Below are 26,562 nucleotides of genomic sequence, written 5' to 3' on the forward strand. Positions count from 1 at the left end.
ATAGAAAGGTACAAGGTCTTTCGTCATTTCTACAGCAAAGTCTTTAAGCATAGGACTAGCACAGTGCTGTCCATGCCGAGCTATAACATGACAAAAGCCATTTACCACTCCTGGCACAGTATTACAGCTTTGAATTGGTAAAATACCAACCAAGCCAACCTGAATTGAGTAAAAGCAACCCCTGACAACGTGCTTCGCTCTCATTAGAGCTCTTCGGAGAGGTATAGCTTTGTCCAGACCCCCAGAGCACCCAGTATAAGACTTTGATAGAAAAGCAGACATCTTAGGTGAGCAGATCTAGAATTTGTGCTATAAAAAGTGGGGCCCAGATCCTAGACTTTTATATTACTTTCAGAATTCAAGAGTAACATTTGCCAAGGAGAAGAGCTGGTGAAACTGAAGAAGAAGTACTGCCCCTTTTCTGTGTGCTGTCTGTTGTTGGCCTGCAGTGGCTGTTTAAGCCAAGGAAAGGACAAGGACTTTGCTGAGTACTGTGTCCCCTGCTTGAGGAAGATCTCCAAGGGCTTGAAGTAGAGCTGGCCTCCTGTTTTGAAGTCTCAAGAATACAAAGACTTCACCCCCAGCTCCCCTGAACTTCCTTGCTGGGAGTTCTGACCTGCCAAAAGGTGCTTAATGCTGTTCTGGGCCTCTGGAGATAACGCAACAACGAGAGGCGTGACACATCCGCACCAGTTTCCGATGCATCACTGAAGAAACCGAAGCGTTGCCTGCCCGGGGCGGGAGTTATCACTGCACGCCACATCAAGTGCTCGATCTATGAAGTCCAAGATCACAGCGCCAATTCCGATGCAGGCCCTGCTGTGCTGCTGCAAGAACACACACATTGTGGCACTGCAGATGGAGAAACCAACGCAGTGCTGTTGCGGCTGCTGCATCGAGAACTAACTTGTCCCCGATCCTCACGCATCGCACCAGGGCGCCAAGTCTACATCAACGGTGGGGCCACAGTAAGAAACTGACGCATCACCTCCCTTTCAGTAAGGAACCGATCCATCACCTCTCCTGCATGGCAGTAATGAACCGATGCATCACCTTCCCTGCTCGTAAGGAACCAACGCATCACCTTCCCTGCGGCTGTTTTTGTTTATTATTGTGACGCATCCAAGGTACTTTGTGTTGAAAGTGTTGCATTTATAGTTTGCTATGGACAGAATTCTTTCTACCTTTTAAAAGTCATATTTGTATTGTGGATTTTTGTTGTTTTGGTCTTGTCTTGTTTGGTTTAGATAAAGATTTCTTATTTTTCTAAACTAGTGTAGTGTCCATTTGTAGTGTTTACACTGTATTACTGTATGTGTGCACAAATGCTTTACACACTGCCTCTGAGATAAGCCTGTCTGCTCATGCTAAGCTACCAAGGGGGTGAGCAGGGCTTAATATAGAAGTATATTCCCCTTACCCGGTCTAGGAAGAAGGGCCGCTAACTGGACAAAGGTGCAAACCATTGCCAACTAGAGACCCCCATTTTTAACAATACAAATATATATCCTGTACAAAAATCCCCTTGTCCCATTTAGTACATGCTGTGAGGTGACAAATTATAGCATTATTCTCATTTCATCAGAGCTCTGATAATACCCTCTCATTACCTCAGAGTTTTGACTCTAGAAAGTCTTGCATTAGGTCAAAATTGTATTCATACCAGACTCTGAACATAAAAGGGCTTTATTTATGTCCAATCTTTTGAATAGTTATCCGCTCTGGATGGGATAGGCTCTGTTTAGGTGAGCGTTTGGTCAAAGTATTTCCACTAATCTGGTGGTCTGAATGTTTAAGAGCTCAGGATACATCACTCTTCTTATTGTATGCATCAGCTCTCTTTATAATTTTTCTTTTGAATAGTTATCTGCTCTGGACGGGATAGGCTCTGTTTAGGTGAGCGTTTGATCAAAGTATTTTCACCAATCTGGTGGTCTGAATGTTTAAGAGATCATTATACATCACTCTTCTTATTGTATTCATCAGCTTTCTTTTTAACTTTAGTTTCTGAGGAAGAGTCTGAGTTGCTCTGACAAATTTACATTCAGGCATTCACTCAATTTCACAATATGTTACCATAAATAATCCCAGATTACATTTGCGGTCCTGTGTGTAAATTTCCAGCTGAGGATCAGTGAGACAGCTCACAGGTAGTAAGACCATCTACACTTGAGCACATTGTTTACCTATTGAGCGGGGGACACAGCGCACTCACCAGGGGTGCAGCGTTGGCGGAAGGGACCGCTCACAGCCCGAAAGGAGCCTGGAAGGAGACGCGGCGCTCTCAGCCACCGAGCGCCGCCGCAGGGCAGAAACCAGCGGGGGCAGAGACTACATCCCCCAGAGTCCCTAGCGGGCGGAAGACGCACACCACGTTTTGGCGCCAGGCGGCGCATAAACAACAGGACTTCCCCCGGCAGAGCGGGGGACACAGCGCACTCACCAGGGGTGCAGCGTTGGCGGAAGGGACCGCTCACAGCCCGAAAGGAGCCTGGAAGGAGACGCGGCGCTCTCAGCCACCGAGCGCCGCCGCAGGGCAGAAACCAGCGGGGGCAGAGACTACATCCCCCAGAGTCCCTAGCGGGCGGAAGACGCACACCACGTTTTGGCGCCAGGCGGCGCATAAACAACAACAGGACTTCCCCCGGCAGAGCGGGGGACACAGCGCACTCACCAGGGGTGCAGCGTTGGCGGAAGGGACCGCTCACAGCCCGAAAGGAGCCTGGAAGGAGACGCGGCGCTCTCAGCCACCGAGCGCCGCCGCAGGGCAGAAACCAGCGGGGGCAGAGACTACATCCCCCAGAGTCCCTAGCGGGCGGAAGACGCACACCACGTTTTGGCGCCAGGCGGCGCATAAACAACAGGACTTCCCCCCGCGACGCGGGAGCGCGCGGGAGAAGCCCGGGACAAGGGCGGGACAGTCTACGGCAGTCCACGGCAAGACCAGGCAGGGCTGGGCCACCCACTGCACATTTCCTGTAAAAATGGGTAAGCGGAAAAACGGAGCTACCGCAGACGATGGTGGGAAGAAGGCCAAAGTGGCAAAACAATCTGATTCCATCATGTCCTACCTTACCTCCGCGGTGGGGGCTCTAACTAAAGAAATCGCCACAGCACAGCAAGAACTGGGCATATTAGCCAAGTCCCCCTCCACATCCGTATTACCCGAAGTGCAAGTCATCCCCTTAGAACCTGATGTTATTATAATGAAACCCACTACTGCTACTGTCTCTACTTTACCACAAGCTTGTGCATCCCAAACTTTGGTACCCACTGTGACTCCGGACCCACTGGGTAACTCAAAATTGTCCTCAAAAAAGAGAAAGAAAAGGGAGGTACTTCCACAAGCCAGAAATGGGATGGAAGAGTCCTTGAAGGACCATCTTGAGGCTCTTTTTGAGGAACGAATTGAACCCCTTTTAGTGGGAATTGCTAAGGACATAGTTGATACTATGAACACATGTCTCGAAGGCTTGCTAAAGAAATGTGTCCTGATAGACGACATAGTAAGAAAACTTGATAGTATGTCTATTGGTAATAAGATGGGCTTAGAATGTCACAGTGAACCGCAGTTATCATTACCACTTTTAGTGACCACTACTGAGCCTATGGAATCAGATAGCGTAGGGCTACAAGCCCCCCAACCACTCATACCTACCACCCGACAGGAGGTCCCCTTAACATCAGGGGAAACTAGCTACTTGGAAAGTAAGATCCATCTAAATTTGCCCCCTGTGGTAGTACCCTATGTAGCTGTATTCCTAGGGGTGCCCCCGTTAAGGCAAGGTGAGGAGGAGTCTACTCCCACACTCATAGGAAAAGCAAAAAAATGGTGTGATGACCTAAGTAGCGGTGATTCAAATACGTCTTCCAGCATTATTGCAGCGAGAAGGGTGGGATGGGTGGGAAAACGGGCTAAAAATGTGAAAGGTGATTGTGTGGTGATAAACTTTAATAATGATTATTGCCCGACTAGCCTATTCTGGGATGGATCAGATATAAAGGAGAATGACAGTCTTAGGGCGGTTCCATTAGGTTTCTTTTATCCCCCACAGACTCGTTTTAACCCACATAGGATGGCTCCCCCCAACACTGTCCCAGCAGGAAATGGGTGGCAAACTGTAACTAGGAAAGCGAGACAAAATGCATCTACACTTTATAACACAGGCCCAATTATGGACCTGATTAATCGTTTTAACCCCTTAAGCGACTTGAATACAAATGATTGACTACCAGCACCTGCAGTATCACCAATAATAGCTAAGCCTGAGAGGGTGACTTTACTACCATGCACATTCCTGACCTGGAATGTTGCTGGAATTAGAGCTAAAAAAACAGACCCAACATGGATAAAACACATCTCCAAACATAAGGTTATAGCTCTTCAAGAAACTTGGGATACTTCACTATCCTTTTCCTTAGACGGTTTCCTAAGCTTTACAATAACTGCAAGTTCTAGTAACGCTGGGAGAGCAAAAGGGGGGCTCATTACATTTTTTTCTTTAGATTTAGTAGGGACTTTTAACCAATTGAATTCAGGTTCCCCAAACATCTTAGCAATAGAATGGTCAGTCTCCCCGGGTTGTACTATACTTGTAATTAATTTTTACAACGCCTGGGGAGGACAAACTGAATCTGAACACCTGGATTGTTTGGAGAATTTTATAAATAAATACAGTCAAAACTCACATACTCTTTTCGAAATTTTTTTAATGGGTGATTTCAATAGCCACAAATGTCAATTGCCTTGTCATTCATTAGATGCAGAGTCTCCTGCCGGAGCCTGCATCCCTCATTTTGAACACACCAAAATGGGGGAGGCACTTGATTTATTGTTTGCTAATTTTAATATGTATGAACCATATAAATCTGCCACGAATGAGAAGGTCCCCACCTTCAAAGGCACAATCAATGGGTCGATAATTGACTACATATTCATGTCCTCAGGCTTGATCCCAAAGACGAGAGACTATAAAGTAACTGTCTCACCCCACAGTGATCATAACCCTCTGTCAATTGAGATACACTGGAGTGACTTATGGCGCAAACAGGTGGACCAACCCCGGGTTTGCACCATGGCGGTGCCCAGAGATCAGGGCAGACGGCTCAGATGGGGTATGGCCATGGAGGAAAAGTTTATGGAAATCTTACTTCCTAAAATTGAGGGACCGATAGAAACTTGTTTGGATCATACTGCTTCGAACCATCAAGTTGTCACAGCTTTTAACCGTATCTGTGCACATACCTCCAGGGATCTTACAAAACCTAAATCACAGTACCCCATAAAGCCTCACAAATGGTTTGATAGCAAATGTTCAAGGTCTCATAGAGAACTGAAATTGGCCCTCAAGGCTAAGGATAGGGATAAAGATTTAATTTCCCACTTGAGGCGGGCCTATAAAGCCAACGTGAAGGCAAGGAAAAATTAAATTAAAAATAACGCATGGAATGATCTACTTAATGTAGATGTCCTGAAAAACAGTAAACAATTTTGGGACATAATTAATCATTCCTTTTTCTCAGGGGAAGACAATTTGATTACAGACTGTGTAATTCCTGACGAGAGATGGGTACAGCATTTTAGCAATATTTATGGAGGTAACCCTTCAGATTGTACAGGTGCTACTGAGGTGGACCATTGCTTAGCCACAGTAGTGTTTACGGAAGAGGAGGTTCTCAAAGCTATTATGGAAACCACAAAAAATAAGGCACCAGGCCCTGATGGAGTGCCGGCTGACTTTTTCAAATACTGCCCAGCACTCTGGAGTAAAGTATTGACCAGAGTGTTCAGAGTAGCAAATGAAGGATCCCTACCCGAAACATGGGCAACATCTATAATCGTACCCATCTTCAAGAAGGGAAACCGGGAGGACCCTGGGTGTTACCGCCCAATCTCCCTTATTGACTCTACTTTTAAAATTCTAGGTAGAGTCCTATTGGTTAAACTAAGGGAAAACTTAGAACAGAATGGGGGGCTCTCGAACATCCAATATGGTTTCCGCGAAAATAGGGGGACGCTGGAACAATGTTCCAATCTTCACCTCCTGGTTTCCAGGTATACGGTGGCCGGGGAGGGGTCAGTTTATTTGGCTTTTATGGACCTCTCCTCGGCCTTCGACCTGGTGAACAGGAGTAAGTTATGGACTCTTCTCCTAGAGCTGGGCATAGAAGAATCCTTGGTGGCATTTATGGCAAGGCTACACCAGGATCTTAATGCAAAAATAAGAGTTACTAGGGACGGAAGGTGCACGGAAAGTTTTAAATCCGAGAAGGGGGTGCGCCAGGGCTGTATCCTGGCCCCCCTTCTCTTTACCATCTATGTAAATGGGCTGGGGAAATACCTAGAAACAGGACTGGCTGATGTACCGCGTGTAGGAGGAGATCAGATTCCAGCCCTCCTATACGCGGACGATGCCGTCCTAATAGCACGAACAGGCATCAGCCTACAGACCCTTCTGGACCGCTTTGGCTCCTTTATGGAGAACTTAGATTTGAAAATTAATGTTTCTAAGTCCCATACCATGATTATCGGCCATAGAGTCAACACGTTGTATAAAAAATCATTTATTTGTAAGGGGGAGACTCTTTCTAGGGTACCAGTTTTTCCTTATCTGGGGGTCCTTTTTGACCAAAGAGGGTCCTGGGTCCCCCAGATTAAAACAAAGAGTCTTAGCTTAGCACGATCGTCATCAGCCCTGTTGGCCTTCACAAAAAGACTAGGAGCCAAACCAATGGAGGCGGTGATTAAAATATATAACAGTAAGTGTGTTCCAATTGCCATGTATGGGTCTGCAATTTGGGGTTATGCAGACACGGTAAAAATACAGAGGGTGGAAAATGGTATTATTAGGAACATTTTATCTGTCCCTAATTCCACACCCACCTTCTCGATCCATGAGGAAATAGGCCAACCCCACATCACTGATAAATTAAAACTAGCCCCTCTTCTTTTTTGGGCCAAAACATGGCTGAACCCCGAGCTAACGCTAAATCATGCCATTCTTAAAGACGTTATTGCAAGGGACAATGCCATGAGAATTCCCTAGCTGAAATATATCAAATCCACCTTATTTATGCTGGGGAGACCAGAACTCTTCAACGACCCAACCAACATCAGAAGGGAGGATGTCAGATGGATTAAGCAGGCGTTTTTGGAGAGGGCTTGTATGGCAAGAGAGGAGTTGGAATTGAGGAAACCCATGGTAAGGGCACACATAGTTTTAACGACCTCTCCTGCCTTGGAACCATACTTAAAAATTGTGACTAATCCACTCCATAGACTCTTACTCACAAAATTCAGGATGAACCTAATTCATTACTCATTAGGAAATTTTCCTGTGTGGTCAAAACCCGAAGACGGTCCACCATGTGGATGTGATCAATTTTCCGTACAAGACACCCTCCACTTTATATTTTTCTGTGGTTTTTATAGTAGTGAAAGGGTAAAATACTTACTCCCTGTCCTGAAAGCGGCGGGTTTTACTCAAATAAGGCCAGCTTTAATTTTTCTCCAAATGCTGGCAGATACTCACACTATGTTTAGTGTTGCTTGCTATCTAACTGCTGCATTTAGATCAAGGAAGAAAAGATTGCCCCAGATAGCCCTATTTTAACATAAATTTTGATCTTAAATTGAGAATTTTTAACATTTGTAAATAATCTTGTAAATTTTTGTAAATTTTTGTAACAACCTGATGAAATGAAGACAACAAGTAGGAAATTTTTGTAATGAGATCACGTGATGTTTTTAAAAAAATTGTATTTGTATTGTGTCCTTTTATGATTTTAACAAAAATCGAATAAAGAGTATTTTGACTGACTGACTATTGAGCAAATTACTTAATTTCATTGTGCCTCATTTGTCTTCTTTGCCATGATCATGTGGATTTGCCTCACTCTGGATCAGTTGCGGATTAATGTTTTACAACCAGATGAACTCTGCAAGATCTTTTGGCAGTAACATTTAGTGAGCCCAATTCTCTAAGCTTTTGACATGTATGTTTGGCTTAAATGTGCAAAAGTTGGTTTTGCGCTTACAAAATGATTTAATCACATGAAGAGTTTTGTGGGAACAAATCTACTAACAGGGGGTAGGAGTAGGTAGACTTGGAGTGCTAGTCTCATGCCTGGAATGCCTTGTTAGATTGTGTCCATGCATGATGCATGCTGAAGGCCACTCACAAACTCCTCTCCAACCCATTTGTGTCATGGAAAAAAGTCAGAACTTTACTACAGACAAGGCCAGGAGTAAGGCTTTTTCCAAAGAGGGACATGATCCACCTCCAATAAAACAGAAAGGGTATAGGGAGGAGCAATTTTCTCTTGCGGGGTAATGTTTCAGAAAAAAAAAAAAAGTTAAAAAAATTAATTTGCACTTTCTCTACAGATTTTCGCATGAATACATATACGCTTGTATACTTGGCCATATGAAAATAGAATTCACAAACGATAGCTACAATTATGGCTTCCAGACCTACTTCTGTAAATTATTGTGAATTCATTAAGTAGTAAAACTTCTCCAATAAGGGTTCATAACTGCGGGTACACTTTTGTAAATTTACTTTTTTACATGTTGCCTTCAGTGAGTTTAAAGTTTACACTGATTTTCCATTATTTATTTTCTAAAATACTGGTATGCATCACACACTTTTTGTTGCAGGATGCCTTAAGAGAAATGGTATTTGAAGTGGTCCTTAAAAACTGGAGAAAATGTGCACTTTTTTTATACTGCAACCACTGTCAGTGATGGAAGCTGAGCACCCTATTTTCTTTCAGGCCTTCTCCAATAGTAAAGGCTTTATGGTAATGAACTATACATACATTTATAAACATCCTACACCTGTGGATGCCTATCCTGCCTGCTAGCCAATCCTCTGTCCAAAAACTCTATTCTAGTTGATGAGTTTGTACTGGAACGGGTTGGGTCTTTTTGTCCAGTCAAGAAGAGAAACATGAAAACCTGTTGTCCTTGACCTAAACAATATGTTCTGGGCAATAGGAATTCAACATCCCTGAACACTAGCAGTTTTCCTTCAACTACAGGCTATTTAATTCACTGTGGGCTCTTATCAAAATTGATGACTAGTTTCATCAACATTTATGGCTACAGTTTCCTTAACGTACACAATCTTCTCAAAGAACACACGTGAAACCTGCTCAATATCAACCAGATGCAGTTTTCTGACATTTCCACTGCTGTCCTGAATGAGCTGCTTTCCCTGAGCCAGAAAATGTGTTAGAACAAAGTTATAAAAAAAAATAAGGAGGTATAATGGTAATCTATATTAAAGAACTAAATACCCAGCACAACCTTCAAAGACATGACCATATGGTATACCACCATCCCTAACCGTGTAAGAAACCACTTCCATTGAGTATTTTTTCCAACTAAACCACACTCCCACAACAGAATGCACCAGAAATCATCATGGGAGGCACCAACCTAGGTGATGAGAACACAAAAATAATATTCAAACATATTAAATGGTTGAAAACACAGAATTTTGGGTTCCACCTATAAGTGTAGTTTCCAGCTACATAGATAGTCAGGTTTTGGACTTTTAATTTTCTTAATCTACTCAGCCTGAAGGTCTAGCCGCTTTCCTGGTCAAACCTCTGCCCAAACAGGGATCAATAAGGTTCACCTCCAATCCATGTTAAAGCCCACTGAGGCTCAGCTCTCATCAAAGCCTTCAATAAACGTCAAGTTTAGAATCAGTTTCTGGCAATCTTGTATACAAACATCTCTGCAATAACAGACAGGATTGTGCCAAACAAGAGGAAAAAAACAAGGACTATAAGCAAAGAACAAATTAACCGCATAGGCGCTAGCAGTTTTCCCGCTGAGCGCTGAGATTTTAAAAATCCCGCGTTACGTGACAAGGTCAACTCGTCACACGCACAGCGCAGGTAACGCCCATGACGAGTTGACCTTGTCACACGCATCGAAGGGGTTAAGAAATGATCTGGGCACCAAGTCAGAGGAGCGATCAACATGTAATTCTTGAATGGACTAAACAATCTATTACCGAAACCAGATAATGGAGAGCAAATGAGCATACCAAAAATCACAGATCTTCAAACCTAGCTTGAATATCTTAAAATCTAACCACACTTTGACTTCTCTCTGCCCCTAAATGATGCACACAACTCAAATCCTACAAATGGCTATGAAAATCAAGCTAACAATCTTTACACACCTGTGCCAAAGCAAGGATCTAGGAATTTATTACCCCAGCATCTCTTTCTTAGGATGCTGTGATTAGCACACCAAACAATGCAGTGATAGCCCCTCTCCCGAAACATACAAGGACCTCTTATCCAAACTCAATTAGAATCAGCTGGCAGCACTAATCTTTTTTGACTTCTTGATGCATGTGATGCAAGAGATTACCTAATATCACTCGCATGTCTATAAAACGAGGCAAGAATATCAGGGGCTCACCTGAACTGGATCCCTCATCTTGGCCCATAGTTAATACATTTAAATATATACATTTCAATGTAACACAAAATGAGAAATCTATGGAGTTTTCCCTTTCTGCTCTTCTTGTGTACTGGCATCCTTCTGATACAGTCACTGACTGACACTACTGGCAATTCGAGATGTATGCAAGCAACACCTAGAACTATGTCTGGGTCGGAGTCCAACCAACATCATAGAAAGCCTGAAGCACTTCCACCACTGAATGAGGCAAAGTTTCCATTTGCTCAATGGAGTAAAATACAGTGATGGGAGAACTAATCTTTAACTCAGTTTCCTTCTACTGACCATAAAAGGGGGACAATGCTCGAACCCTTATGGAAAAAGGTAGGAGACTGGGTGGCATATTCTCAAGCCCCCATCGCCACGGGAACGTTACTTTTTTTTTAACGTTCCCGTGGAGATCGGGCCAGCGCACTATTCTCAAGGCAGCGTTAACCCACTTAACGTGTCTTAAAGCCATGTTAAGTGGCTCAACGCTGCCTTGAGTAGGGCCTCTTTCACACTAAACTTAGTGTGAAAGGAGGCGTGCAGTGGGTGTTGCGGTGGACATACTACCGCAACACCCATTAAATTCAATGCTGCCACCTATTATCAAGGGCGGCGATAATAGGCGGCAGCACCAAACTTCAGACCAGAAAAATCCTGGTCTTACGGTGCTTAATTTCTTCTTGTTTTTGCTATTTCCATGTGTGCTGCCTTGTGCAGCACACATGGAAATCGCAAAATGCCATAGTTTGTTTATGTACAAGAAGGCGTTTCTTCTTGTACATAAACAAACCTTTTAAAAAATGTCGTTTTGTAACTTACATGTGTGCTGCATGAAGCGGCACTCATGTAAGTTACTAAACACCTTCCTGTACATAAACGAACCTCCCTGCTCGCCGACACCCTTGCACTCTGGTGCAAGGGTGCCTGCCTTGGGGTTAAGTCGTGAGACTTAGCGCCGTCGCAGGGGGAAACGCCAGACTGCACCACATTCTTGAGAATAGAGTGCAGTCTGGCGTTTCCGAAGTGGCAGTGAGAGGAGTTAAACCAAGGAAGCTAACTCCTCTCACTGTCACTTCCTCGTGAATATACCCCTGGGTGTCTTGTTTGCCTCAGAGATATAACCTCTTTCACAGGCAATAGTAAACTTGGGTCTGTGGATGCTGGAAGGAACCCTAGGTACTATCCAGCTTTATCTGCATGCACGTAAGAAGAACGCATACGAGAACACACACAGCTTTGGGTAGCGTCCATCATGCAGACAGCAGGTTCCACCAGTGGTGTAAGGGGGCTACACCTGTAGAGGAAGTGGGAGGCGGTTGACTAAGTACAATTCTGGACACTGACACCTAGAACTTATAGCAGCAAATCAACGAGTATTACTCCACTTCTTCAATTAATCAATGCGCTGAACACAGCAACCTGGATCTTCTATCCACTCAGAACAAAACTACTGCAGAATCATGTACATGGGTATCACGAAAATGCAGACCCAGAAGCAGGCAAGCAATGGAATAAAACTAGACCGCTTATTTCACATTCTGGAAAAATAACCACACAGCCCCATCTGAAACGTACTATAATAACTTTAGTGCAATAAAGATCAGTATTCTAAGTTCTCTGCACCAGGAAGTAGCACCAGGTTAAATATGCCAAGGGATGTGTGCTGCTGACAGTCTTCAGTAACTTGTCAAAACAGGCCAGGCTGAAGGATCACAGACGCAGGACAACCAAGGCTCTTGGCCCAATGCACTGGAACACCTATACCTATCCTTGAGACCCCCAACTTATCGATGACTGTCAGAAACACCTGAAACTGCCCTCTTCTAACAGTCCTTTGAAGGCGGGACCATTAAATGGCTTCCAAATCACAGTGGTTCAGCACTTAAACTGCCTTCAATTGCATGGATCTGGTCTATATGGGGAGCATATTCTGCTGCTCATTGTGCTGTGCCTGATCTTGATTAACTGCATCGATGCTGCGGCGATTTTTGCGCTATGCGGCTGTTTTCCCTTTTCCACGATACATGACGAGCTGAGCTCGTCATCAGCACACGCCACCCGTGGGTGATGACGAGCTGAGCTCGTCATCAGCATCGAAAGGGTTAAGGAACCTCAAACTTGTGCTGCACAGGTTCTCTGGGCACCAAAACCCAACTCAAATGCTGTTAAAATAATCATTTGTGTAAATCCTACGGCAAGAGAGGAGCCAATGTTTTTATTTAACCATTTATATAGTGCACCTCAATCAAGCAATTATTAGGGCACTTTACAATGAATATGGCTAAAACAACTGCGGTAAAGATGGAGGCTTACATTTGAGAAAAGTTCAGTAAGAGCTATTGTATAAGCATTGTTTGAAACTTGTGGGGAATCCCAAGAAATTTCCAGGTTAGCTCCATTTTAGGTACTGTCGAAACAAATATGGTGAGACTGGTGTCCTCAGCAGGTTGAGCAGGGATGGTTTCCTTAATTCAGAGAGAAGCTGATGTGACAACTCTGAAGAATAATTGTTTATGTGCAATGGAGGTTCTAATTTTAGGGACTTCCAGTAACATTGAATCTGGGCCCAGATTTACATACATTTTGCCTCAGATTTGCATTACTTTTCTAACACAAAATCAATGCAGTGTGTTTAGGTGGGATTTACCCTCCAAAACAAATCACGATTTGCGCTGGACTGCAAGTAACAAAATGTTGTGCAATGCGCTGCCTTGCGTTGCATTGCACCAGGGGGACATTCCCATGCAACCACCCAAAGGTTTTGATGAAAATACCCATCTACAAAGAATTGTAGTTGGGGATTTGTGCCAAAATTAAAGGCAGGTGTAACGAGTAGAAATGTTTTCATTTCTCCTCGTTTTTCGCACTTTGCATGTATGCTGCATTGTGTAGCACACATACAACGTGTGAAATGTCTTAAAGCACAGTTTTTGTACTGGAAGAGACTCCTTCCAGTACAAACAGTATGCTTCAGACAACGCAGACACCCCTGAACTATTGCGCAAGGGTGTCTGCATTGTCGCATGGCTCCCGAAAGTGCGCCAGCACAGGAAGAGAACAGAAAACCTCTAATGTCTAGTGGCGTATCGTGAATGGTCTGTGGACTAAAGTTTGAATTGATCGCAGCTGGAACACCAGTAGTGGCTGTGCCTATGTGGGTGCTATGATCCTGTTTGTTGGCAAAAAAAAAAAAGCAAACCGACCTCTACAACGAAAACTGTTTTAAGTGGAGTGTTAGAAGTTAATAGGGCACCAGTTGGAATAGGTGTTCCCAAAGTCCAATCCAGAGATTACAAACAAGTGTACGGCCCATTTGAGATAATTTGGTGGGATACAAAAGCACATTTTCAACAGAGCATGAAGGTGGAAGTTGGGTTTGTTTGCCACCTTAGTGATAAGTGGGATGGGTGAGAGTCCAGGGTGTACCCCAGCAATTTTGCAAAGGGAGCAGGATTAATAAATAACCATTTCAGATTAATTGAGTCATATATGGAGGGATATATTTTTTTGAGAGGAGGAGACATTCGGTTTTCTGGTGTTAAAGGAGAAAAGTCTCCTTCATTAAGGTTTTCATTAGTGCAAGGCATTTCAAGATAGTTAGCCTTTAGATAAAAACCAAGGTGAACCCCCCCGCCCCCAAAATTGTTCTTGGTTCCTAAGAATTGGTCTGAAGTGCTCTTAGCCCTTAGCCCGAATCAGCTAACCTATTAATTATCCAAAGCTAATTTTAGCGCTTAAGCCAGGGGTAAATAGGTATTTGGGGATTCGGACCAGTGAGATAGTGTGTGGGCTCACCTTCTTAGCTTGGTGCCCACTTTTCCCCGTCCCAAGATACTTAAGCTCTCCCTCAGCCACCACGATGTCTGTACAGTTCTTGTACTATATAAAGTAAATGTTACACTTTTGCCCCACGTGATGCCACAGTCAGTGATTTCCCTTTAGGATTTGGCGTTAGTGATAGGACGAGCAATGATGGTGTCCCCCATCAAGCCAGTATTGCATTCACTATTACCATTGCTTCCAACACTTAGGTGATCTCTTTGGTCTGGAATCTGCTCTGCACACTTTACACAGCAGTCTTTGATATAACCATTGCTTTGCCAACTCCTTTGAAGGAATTAAAACTGTGCTGCTGCAATAAAGGGGTGTAACTTTGGTCAAAAGCATTGAAAGCAAATTTAATGCTCCCTTAAGCCAGTGCTGCAAGGACACAGTTCTATTTTATAAATAGCATGGTGTCTCAGCCCTTTGCTCAGTTTGCACTAAAAGTGCATATTTCATTAAATAAGAAGGTATAAACTGGTTTGCCTGGGCATTGATTTTTTATGATGAATTATAGTGTTTTTCTTCAAATTTATTACCGAAGGTATGGTATTTTTTAATAAACCTATATAACTTGTTTGCAGCTTAATTTTTAGTTTGTCAAATATTATTTGCGCTTCAGTTGGCAGAAGTTGGTTCAAATATGCCACAGAAAAAGGCTCCAGGTGTTCTGTCACAAGCTTTCAGAAGATAATAGAAAACATCCAGGCTTTCCTCCTGGGAACTAATTTGCTTAACCCGAGGAATACACATTATGAAGGGTAATGCTGGTAAAAGATCAAAACTGAAGGAGGCAGTAAATCCAAAAATGCACTTAGCCAGAGATTAACTCGACCAGAAATCTGTATATCAACCGGTAGAGTTAATCAGGACCCTTCTATAGGAGTCAGCGATGCCCCTAATAAACCAAATGTCACATTTCAAATGCGGGTTGCAGTGTATATGCCATCTGACCTTAAGCAAACTAAGCTCTTATTTGTAAATTGTATAGTTGGTGACAAAAGGCTCCATCATAACTTAAACGACTCCTAAAAATGAGAAAATGAATCATGCAGTATTGAAACAAAATATTGATACTATCTAAACCAAAATTGGGAAACTAAATAAAAGTTTTTAGAAGAGAGAAATGGAACAGGGAACCAAAATGCTGCTCAAGGGACCAAAGAAAGAAATGCATGCTATCACGAAACTTCCTGTCTCTCATTGCCGAAAACTCTTGAGGATCTTGACTCGATCCTGAGGAGAATAGCAACTGGGAAAAAGTGCACAGCTAATCAGCAACGAAAACAGTGGGGATTCACTCAGCTTAGGTGTGACTTAAGGCCAGCAAAAGGGCTAAGTGAGTACAATTTTATTGCAGCTACTAATGATATTTGTATGATCCTGGAAAAAGGAGACCAGACCTCTCTAGTCCTTCTGGACTGGGGTGATACAGTCTCCCACACCACACTGATAATAATAATAAAGAGCTTATAGAGCGCCCAGTAACGCCATCTCGGCGTGTCCCCGCGCTAAGAGCTACTAACGATCACCATAAAGAGCCTTTGTCCCTACACAGTGTAGAGTTGTGTTTTGAGCTTAGCCCTGAACAGCGCTTCACTGCTCTCCAGTCTCAGGGCAGGAGGAAGTTTGTTCCAGTGTTGAGCTGCTTGGAACGCAAAAGATCGTCCACCCATTCTGGCCTTCCTTATCCTAGGAACTGTCAGCAGCCCGGTACCCTCCGACCGGAGGGTCCTTGTTGGTTCGTAGCGGCTGACTAAGTTCCTAAGGTAGGCGGGCGACCTGCCCCAGACAATTCGGTGACAGAAGAGGAGGCATTTGAACAGCACGCGTTTCTTCACTGGCAACCAGTGAAGCGCATCCAGAGCCTTCTGAGAATTTGCTCTCCTGGGTCTTCTTAGCACCAGTCTAGCAGCGGAATTCTGGATAACTTGCAGGCGGCCAAGGCAGCCCTCGTTGGACCCTAGGAACACCTACCTTCTCTTGTGGTGAGAGAGCGAGCTCTGGAATGACTGTTTTCTTTTCAGACGGCTGGCTCACAGGCCGTAACTATGCTCCCCTTTAGAACAGACTTCAAGAACCTTACCTCAGGGGGTCAGCCTTGAGTCCTTCTCTCTATAACAGCTATGTTTTGACCCCTGGCCACTCTGATCCAATTGTTTAGATTTTATGCCTATGTGGGTGATACCAAGTTGATTATCTGGCTTAAGAGTACTTCCAGAGCTCTTCAGAATCAATTCAAGGAAATTATCTATTGTCTCATGTGTGGCTACCAACTCCTTAAGCCTTAACTAAAATCTATAATCCGTTTAGGGAATCATCCTTCCTCTTCGATTGACTGCTGGTTGTGGCCGTCATCTCTAGGTGCTCCTCAATTACCTGAAAAATTGTGGTTTTTAACATTTTGACTTCTATGGACCAACATTTAACTACTACTGGAATGAGGGGACCCCCAATGAATCCTAATTTGAATCCCGGGGCCCCCACTGAGTCATTACTAGAAGACTGGGACCTCGGCTTAAGCAAATCTGAGGAGTTAAACCTCAAAACAATACAAGAAAACAGAAACAAGTATGCATCAAACAAATATACGATTTTTAAATATTGTACTTAATTCACAAACAAATATTTAAAAAAATTAACCTTTTCATTTTAATAGGAAGGTTGGTTTTTTTTTCTAAATTCGACTGAGGCCACCTATTGTCCATACAATATTCAGTTTGATGCATTTGTACTTCTCCTACAATCAATAGGAAGACACCAACTTAATTTTTAGGTTCTAATTTTAAATTTCTTCACATTTATGGAAAGTTTTAAAATTTTAATTTTATTGACTGAATCGAGGGTGTGATTTGGGTGGGAAACAGAAATGTCACCTTTTGAGGGGGGTTCCGATTTAGCGTGATGTTTGTGGGGGGAGGGGTACCTTCCCGGGTGGTTGGGATCGGCGTACTTCCTTGATAGCATTTTTCCTCTTGTTTTGTGACTATACAACACAAATGAGCCATCGACTTTGTTCTGTTTGTTCTTTTTACAAAATTATAAAAAATGGACTTGAAAATGTAAGATTTCATGCCTTCGATTATTGTATCCTGATGGCACTCCATATCATCTCTGACATTCGCTGCCGGACCGGAGGGTTGTCGGCTGAATAGCTGTGTAAAAGTACAAACCACTGCACTACCACATGACATATGATGCTGACTAAATGTACTACTGTTATTTTGATGATAAATGTCAATAAAAATCTTACACCAAAAAAAATAAAAAAAATAAAAAAAAATAATTTTACATTTTGCTTCTTTATTTATATACATTTCATGAAGCAGTTTATATTATTTAATTTTCTAAGCATTCTCGGACCTCCTAAATAGGCCTGCGGACCCCCAGAGTCCCCATACCACTGGTTAAGAACCGCTTCTGTACAATATGCACGCAATTCACGTTTGACTCATGCTTGTGTTTCTTTTAAGTAATCCTTGGAACAGGCCTTCACATGTAACTCATTCTTGGGAAGATTTTTTAGCTTCACAGATCTTTGTGTGTGGAATCAATCATTATAACAACATATCCATGTAAATCAACTATGTTATTCAATGAACTTGGCCCAGGCTGCCACAATAGTAACTCTCTTCATCTCGGTCTCCCGTCCTGTTTATTGGAGAGAGCGCAGCTATCCAAAAATTGGCTGATTGGCTAATTTTGGGCTTAACAAAACATGCATACTTTACTACAAATCTTAAGTCTACATACTGTGCTCCAGTCTACCTCAGGAAACACTTATCCCTTTTATAACTAAAGAGAACATTGCGCTGTTCTACTTCACACCTCACTCCACCACGTTTGTGATGGACGGGGCTTGGTGGCAGAGCCTTTAGATAATCACGGAACAGACTTCTTCAGTTCGGGTTCACTAGGGAAATTGGTGTTTTGGGAACTTTTGAATACCCATTTCTTTTTCACTGCTTAAAAAAGTTTGGGGTCCGTCCACACTAGCGCCATGACACAGGTATCCAGGTAACAGTGTGCCCTATATATGTCAGATCATTATCAACATTGTATTATATGCAAGATAATATACAATCCATACCATTTTTAATTATAGTTTCTTACCTTTAATTTTAAAGAATTGAGTTTCTCCTCTCTCAGATGATCTCTCAGCATGTCTCTGTGTAGCCTGTCCTGTTCCATGGCAAACTCTCCAAGGGTGTACTGTCGGATGTTATTGTGTCGGTTGGACATTCCCAAAGTGCTTCCTCCTTGGCTAGGGACACTTGTGAACCCTTGTTTACGGGAGAAGTAGTACACCGTAACAGAATTAAAGCGAACATTCTTTGACCTCGGCCGTTTCTCCCTTTTCAGGATCGATGATGCTAGAAATAAGTACAGGAGAGATTAATGGACAAGTATGCGCTTCACAGTCGAATATTTTTGAGACTGTTTAAAAAAAAATATATATATATATACATGGCAAATGTTACTAAGCCTGTAACCATCCGTTAGTAGCGTGTAGCGCTGTACATTCACATGCTCTGCGCGCTCCCGCCATCTAGTGTTAGACTTGGGTGTTTGCCACTTGTTTTTCATAAGACCGGTTGTGACTCCATCCTTTGTCCACATAGTAACAGTACATGTGCTCTATCTACCACAGACTGCTTTCCATTCAGCAGATGAGTAAGTGGGCAGCAGGGTCGAAGACAGTGTGTGGTGAAATAAAATACATGAAGAATATCTGTGACCATCAATTGCTTCCAGGGAGGAGGGTGGCTGCATGCGAGTCTACAGCACTACATACTACAAACAGATGGTTATAAAGTAACATTTTCTGTTCCTGGCATGTGTGGCTGTGGATGCACATGGCTCAGCATAGACTATAAAGCAGTCATTCTACAAATGATGGCTAGCGAGCAGATGATGCAGAGGTTTGAAAATATATCCCTAACACCACTTGGCCAACTAAAGCTTGTTGACACACTAGAACGTCCACGCGGGAATGCTTGGTAATTTTATGTGGCATTGACCAAGTGACAGGCTTGCAGATATCCGTTAATGGGAAATTACCTAAAATGTCTGGGGTTAAGCCCTTTTTGCATGTAGAGTGGGCTCTAAGGAGCACAGGAAGTGTGCGTTTAGTGTTGGCATTGCACGTCTGAATGCATTTAACTCACCACCTTGCAATATCAGCTTTAGAGATAACATGCACTCATATGGGTTCATCGAAGTTTAAAAAGAAATTGAGCATACTTTCTGAAAGACTTAGTTCTGTCAATTTAATAAATACGTGTTGTCCTGACATACACTCAGAGTGTGAAGAGCCCTTTCTGCTGCAGACTCAGGTTTTGGGAAGAAGATGGGAGCTCAATGGCTTGGTTCATGTGGAAAGGCGAAACGGACTTCGGCAATAAATGGGGTTGGTGTGAATCAGAACAAATAGTTCTTGGATTGTAACAGCTTGGAGCTTGCCAAAGCTTCGGAAGGAGGTGATGCGATTAAGAAAGCCACTTTCAGAGCTGAAGCAGATATGAGTGTAGGGGTTCTAAGGGAGGACCAGTTAGTTGTGTGAGAACCACATTGAGGTTCCAGACAGGAGGCAACGGTGTCTTTGGAGGAATTCCCTTTTAGACCTTCCACAAAAGGCCTTAATAACTGGTATGCATTTTAAACAGGGAAGAGTGCTGCCCGTTTTAAAGGTATGCTTCAACTGCCATTAAGTGTAAGTTTGCCAAAGCAGAGGCAAGGCCGGCCTTGTATAAGTGTAGGAGGCAAGAAACACTTCTGCACAGAAACTTGAAAAGGATCTGCTTGGAGATGCAGTAATGTACAACCCTTTTCCACCTAGTGGCAGAACAGCCGCAAGTAGTAAACTGTCACGCTTCTTGCGGGATAGCAAGGCACTTCTCTGGCAGATTGAGAGAACCCAACTCTTGGACCTCACGATCCAAATTGCGAGACTCTTATGTCTGGGATTTGGGCGTCTGAGCTGACCCTGATGCTGGATAAGAAGGTCTGGTAAATGCAGAAGTTCATGTGAGAGATGACAGACACCTCTAGGAGCACTGAATACTATGGCTTTCTCCCCCAGGGTGCTGCCACTATGATGAAGGTCGTGGACACCTGCCTCACTTTCCTTAACATGTACAGAATAAGGGGGAGAAGCGGGAAAGCATAGGAAAATGTCCCTGACTAGTTCATCCATAGTGCACTGCCCGTGGGCTGTGAGTACTAGGAGGTATTTATTAGTTTCAGGACTGGTGAACAGGTCGATCGTTAAGAGTCCCCCATTGCTGACAGTATCTGGCGATTCCACTCGTGGACTATGTTGATGCATTGCACTGAGCAGGTCCGCAAAGTTGTCCTCCACTCCTAGCAAATTTTCCAACAGGTGAATGATGTTGTGGGTTGCCCAATGCCATATCTCCTGTGCTAGTGCAGGGAGATGGGGGAGAAGTGGGACAACCCTGCTTCTGGAAAAGGACCTGGTTGTCATAATGTCTGTCTTTATTAGTACTAGTCCTGCTTAGGGTTACAAGGAATACTTTTGGGGCTAGTCTGATGGCTTAGAACTAAAGATATTTGATATGTCGCCCCTGAGAAGGCATCTTGCAGAGGTGAGCATCCCACACCATGAGAGATGCACTGGTGGTAATGCACACCTGGGGAAGGAGGTCCAGAAAGGGCCTGCCGAGCAATAGGTTGCTTTTCCACCAAGGCAGATAATGATAAGCTCTGGTCATTACCAACACTAGATGCCTCAGTGCGCATTCGCCTGTGCCCACTGCCTTGCCCTCCTGTAGCAGGCGCTTGAAGCTACCACCCCCAATAGTTTTGTGACTGTTCGAAAAATAATGGGTCATTGTGGCTGAAAAAGAGACACTAGCTGTTTGAATGCCATCACCCTCTGTTCAATGGGGTATGCTTTTCCTGGTACCACATTTAGTACTGAGCAGAGTAAAGGTTGAATGTATTGTGACTGAAAAGTCTATTTTCTTTTTTGCATTGATGGTGAAACCTAGGCAGTGGAGTAGGGATGCTGCTATTGGAGTGTGTCACAGGCGTTGCTGGCTGTTACTGTTGATCAGCCAACCCTGTAAGGGAAAACATGCATGGTATTTCTGCACAGCTGTGTGCTACTGCCAATAGGCGTTTCGTAAGACCCTTGGAGCAGTACTGACTATAAAGGGTAACACCTTGAACTGATAGTATCATGCACTTATCATGAACTGAAGGTATTGATGGTGAGCAGGAGGAATGGGGGGTGTTAAAATACATGCCTTTCAGATTCAGCATTGACATTGAATCACATTGGTGTAGCAGCGGGAGGGTATCCTGTAGAGTGGACATGAGAAAGTGTTCGAGGTAGATAACCCTGTTGAATGGCTGGAGGGAACAACCCATTTTAGTGATTAAAAAGTATAAGGAGTACATTCCCTTGCTGAGTTGATTTAAAGGTGCTGGCTTATGCAGAAGTACCGGAACCGCCACCTGTAGGAGGTGAGCATGGTCTAAACTCAGTTTATTTTTTATTTTGAAAGTTTTATATAGCGCGAACAAGATCTTTGCAGATATCAGAGAGCTTTACAAGACACGGGGGTGATAGAGTAATACAATGTAATAGTTGAGGTAGTTAGGTAGTTACATAGTAGTTACATAGTTACATAGGTAGGTCAAAAAAACGAGGTAGGTCACAGGTGAGGTAGTGTCGGTACAAGGTGCATAGTCAAACAGTTGTGCCAATAATATAAAGTACAAAAATAAGGAGCATATACTTGCTTAAGTGTGTTTAAAATTTTTGGGAGATAGCATAAAGGAGGGCATAGTTGAGGTGGGTGAGTGCAGGATGTGTAGTCACATAGGTGCATCAGTAGTACAAGAGTAGGGATCGTTGAGGTGGTGTAGGTACAGTGTGCAAAGTCAGGCAGGTGCGTCAACAATATAACAATATACAAAGAGGGAACGTAAACAATCAAGTAAGTCGATAATACAAGTAATACATAAAGACCAAGGTGGTCAGGCAGGTCTTACAGAGCAGATTCATGAGAGATACAGAATAATAGATCATGTGTGTTTAGCCATGAGGAACGCTTTTACTTCTTTCTTAAAAAGTTTGTTGGAGGAGATGAGCCTGGTTTCAGGGGGGAGTGAGTTCCAGATCCTGGGTGCCATTCCTGAAAAGGAGCGTTTATAGGTTTTTTCCTTCCGAAATCTTCGAGGCTTCAGTAGAAGATTGTTTGTGCTTCTAGTAGTTCTAGAGCCACCCAAAATTGTCAGCTTTTGAGTGAGGTAGGCGGGTGAGTTCATGTGTACAGCCTTGTGTGTCATGCAGGCGATTTTCAGATGAATTCTGGCTTCAAAAGGTAGCCAGTTCAGGGATTTAAAGTCAAGGGAAATACGCGAGTGTTTTTTTGAACCAGTGATGAGTCTCGCTGCAGTGTTAAGGGACGCTCTTAGGGGTGCCGTTGTAGTTAGGGGGAGCCTGCAGAGGGCGGTGCTACCATATTCTATGTGCGGGATGACTATAGATTGCACTGCAGTTTGGAAGTCTTTGGCTGGAAGGAAGGGTTTAAGTTTTCTCAAGGTATTGATTTGGAAGTTCGCTCCTTTGGTTGCCTTGCTGATGTGCTTCTGCATGTCGAGATTGGCGTCGAGTGTTATGCCTAGAGATTTTGCCGAGTCTACGACGGTACGTTGTACATTTAGAGCCGTTAAGTGTTTAAGCCATGTTTGGGCCGTAGAGATTTTTGCGGGAGGTGAGATCAGGAGGAACTCAGTCTTCAGCGCATTGAGTTTGAGGTGATTCTCGGCAAGCCAGGATTGGGTGTTTCTGATCGTGGTGTTCAGAAGCATGATGTCCTTGGGAGATTGTATTTTGAGATAAAGTTGGGTGTCGTCGGCATACATGTGAAAGTGAACATTGGATGTCTGTAGCAAAGTAGTGAGAGGTTCCATAACTAGGTTGAACAGTGTTGGGGAGAGGGAGTGTTAGACCTGACATCATTGGCTTGAGTCTCTCCTCCATTTTTTCTGTTTGCCTCCACTGTTTTTCGATGTTTTGCTGGTATATGCTTTGGGCGCCGTGCCACTGCTGATCAGTGCCACAGCGCAAGTGCTCCCTATGTGAAATTGATGTATCGATTGTATCAATGTTTGGCCTATTTGGTTTACTGTCAGTCCCTAGTCTAGTGCACCAGGAGTGCCGGGGCTTGTAAATACAAATGCCGCTCGTGGGCTTGCAGCACGTGTTGTGCCACCCACAGAAGCGGCCTCGTAAAAGAATGTCTACGGGTCGGTCATTGCGAGACCCACGTGCAGCCTAGTGCTGTCACGCAGGCTGCGCAAGTATACTTACTTGCCAGCCCCTCAAACCTTCCCTTAACTTCATGTTAGTCACCCCTATGGTAGGCCCACGGGCAGGGTGCATTGTAAGTCTAAGGTAGGACACGCCTGACCAAGTTGGCATGTCCTAATAGTGAACTACAGCCATCTTCGTGCTTCACTATTGCGAGGTAACCTGCTCTCCGTTGGTTAGAATGGGCCGCCGGGATTATTAATGCTATGATCCTAGCTGGCTCGGGGAGCATGGTGCAATGTCGAGTTTGGTATCCCTAAATTCGGGGTTTAATTACGCATCCGTTGGTGTGGATGGTTTTTGGACTCTGGGTTCGAAAGTAGCACTTTTAGAAAGTGTCTACTTTCTTGTCTAACCATTTCTGGTTTCTGCTGGTCTTGCGTGTGTGTGACAGGAGCTGGGTGGCTCCAGAGGTCTGGATGAGTCAGTGTGGGATGAGTGGGACATTTGCGTTGAGAGTAAGTGGAGAGTAGTTGCTGATAGCCTGCCCTGCCTGGTACAATGCTGGCTCCACCTCCTGCCAAGCGGCTGATGGCTCTGTGCCTGCCATGGACGATCCTAGCCCCACCTCCTGCCAGGAGGCCGATAGCTCTGCTCCTGCCAGTGTCAATGCTGGCTCCACCTCCTGCTGGGCGTCTGAGGACCCAGCCCTGCTCAGTGAATAAGCCAGGTGCTTCTGCCTGGCTCCACCCACAACAGACCCAGGATGTTGGGAAAGTCCCCGGCATGGACAAAGGGATCAAAGCCGAAAAGGGGTATAAGAGAAGGACCCCTGAACTAAGAAATCAGATCACTTCTGACAAGGAACCCTGTAACCAAGGACAAGAGGCCTGCTGATCTGAGGACTTGCCTACCCCTTCTGCCAGTGTGCTGTTTGCTGGGGGAATCCTGCAGTGCTTCTTTATTTTTGCCAAGGAACCAGGAGAGAGGAACTGTGTGTGTACTCTCACGCTTGCTAAGAAAATCTGCAAGGACTGGAAGAGTGCCAGTCTCCTGCTGAAGTCACAGGGCTAAAAGACTTCACCTGCTTAAAGTGCTATTTGCTGGAGCCGAGAAGCCAGCACCTCTGAAAGAACCAGCAATCTCGATGCCGACGGACGTCGCCGAATCCAGCTCGACATAGTGGGTAACGGCCCCAGTGTCCCGCTTCCTCGACGACCGGCCGCCGGGCCCGACCGACGCCAGCAGCACCGCCAGTGAGTGGGAGTACGGCTCCAGCTCCAAGAGACCTCGTGTCTGCACCGCTGCTGATCGCATCGCCCTCGTGCCCTCTCGACGCTGTGAGCGCTGCTCACGCTTTGCAACCGCATCATCGACAACGACGCCTGCTGAGGCCTGATCGACACCGATGAGGCGACGCCGGATTGCTCGACGCCGCTGATCCTCGTGTGCTTCATTTTCCTAAGGTACTGTGTTGTTGGGGGTCCGTGTGACTCCGGGCTCGACGTAGCGCTCCTCGCGGTCGAAGCCGAACCTTTGGATTAACTTTGCCTCGACGTCGTGTAGCTCCCGTGTGAGTTACCCTGTTGCTAAGAACTGTGTTACCAAGAAGAAGATTTGCTTCGATACTAAAGACTTTGTGCTAAAGAAGAAACTACCGTTGAACTATTTTTCCCTTCCCACAGTATTTATTAGGATTGTGTACATTTTTGTCGTTATTTGGTCTTGTGCTAAGCCTTATATAAAAATACTTATTTTTATAATACTACTGTGTCGTGTCCATTTGTAGTGCATTCACTTTATTACTGTATGTGGTCATAAATGCTTAACACACAGCCTCTGAGATAAGCCTGTCTGCTCTGCCAAGCTACCGAGGGGGTGAGCAGGGGTTATCAAAGGGTGTGATCCCCTTGCCCTGACTAGAAAAGGTGTGTCCCTATTTGTCAGAAGTGTATACCTCTGCCAACTAGAGACAGCCGGTTCTAACAGGGAGGATCCTTGAGGGACGCCTAGCGATACAGGTACCGGAGGGGACAACAGGTTGTTACTTTTGAATCTTTGTGACCGGTTGTGTAGAAAGGAGGTGAACCACTTGAGAACAGTCCCAGAAATGCCCATTCTTGTGTTTAACAGTTCGAGTAAGTTCTTATGTTTAACTGTATCGAATGCTGAGGAGAGATCCAGAAGGATGAGGAGGCAGGTATCGTTTTGGTCTAGGATTTGGAGGGCGTCGTCCACTATGTGAGTCATGGCAGTTTCGGTACTGTTCCCTGCTCGGAAGCCTGACTGATGGGCGTTGAGGAGATCAAACTTGTCTATGTGCTTAGTCAATTGTAGCTGTACGCATTTCTCCAACAGTTTAGCGAGGGTGGGAATATTTGTAATAGGGCGGTAATTGTTTAGATCAGTGGGGTCTGCTGTTGTTTTTTTTAGTAGCGGTGTGACTTGCCCGACTTTGAGGGCGTTAGGGATGGATCCTTGTTGAAGAGAGCTATTGATAATCTTAGTCCAGAGTGGGAGGAGCAAAGGGGTAAAGTCTTTTACAGCGTTAGCAGGCAGGGGGTCAGTGAGGTGATTGGATGGTTTCAGGGTGCTGAGCAATCTGCCAATTTCTTCTTCGGAGTAGGTGCCAAAGGATGACCATGTAGCATTGTTCTTTGGTTCAGGCATAGCTGTGTGTTGGGGGTTGGAGTAAAGGATTGCGTCATTGAGGAGATCGCTTCTTATGTTGTTAGTTTTTTGGATAAAGAAAGCAGAGAAGTCTTCACAGGAAGGTGTAACGCCCATGGTGCTGAGTGTCTGGGGTTGTTCTTTGGATTGTGTTCTGATTAAGTCAAATAATTTTCTTGGGCGGTTTTTTGCTTGGGCGAGCTGAAGGCTGAAGAAATCTCTTTTTGAGCGTTTTATTTTCCTGAAGTAGGCGTTTCTCTGTTTCTTCAATCTTTTTAGGTGCACTGCAGAAGGGGCTGACCTCCATGTG

At 44.4% G+C, this 26,562-nt stretch overlaps 1 protein-coding gene across 1 annotated transcript in view; it reads right to left on the reverse strand.

Moving 5' to 3' along the window:
• CSRNP3 (cysteine and serine rich nuclear protein 3) overlaps positions 1–26,562 on the reverse strand; it is a 336,425-nt gene that overhangs the window by 53,074 nt on the left and 256,789 nt on the right. The window contains exon 3 of the mRNA XM_086956591.1: positions 18,410–18,669. Coding sequence (XP_086812717.1) covers positions 18,410–18,669 — 260 coding nt within the window. The remainder of the gene's footprint in view (positions 1–18,409; positions 18,670–26,562) is intronic.

Source organism: Lissotriton vulgaris, chromosome 2_1, assembly GCF_964263255.1.
Source record: "Lissotriton vulgaris chromosome 2_1, aLisVul1.2, whole genome shotgun sequence".
Classification (NCBI taxonomy): Eukaryota; Metazoa; Chordata; class Amphibia; order Caudata; family Salamandridae; genus Lissotriton; species Lissotriton vulgaris.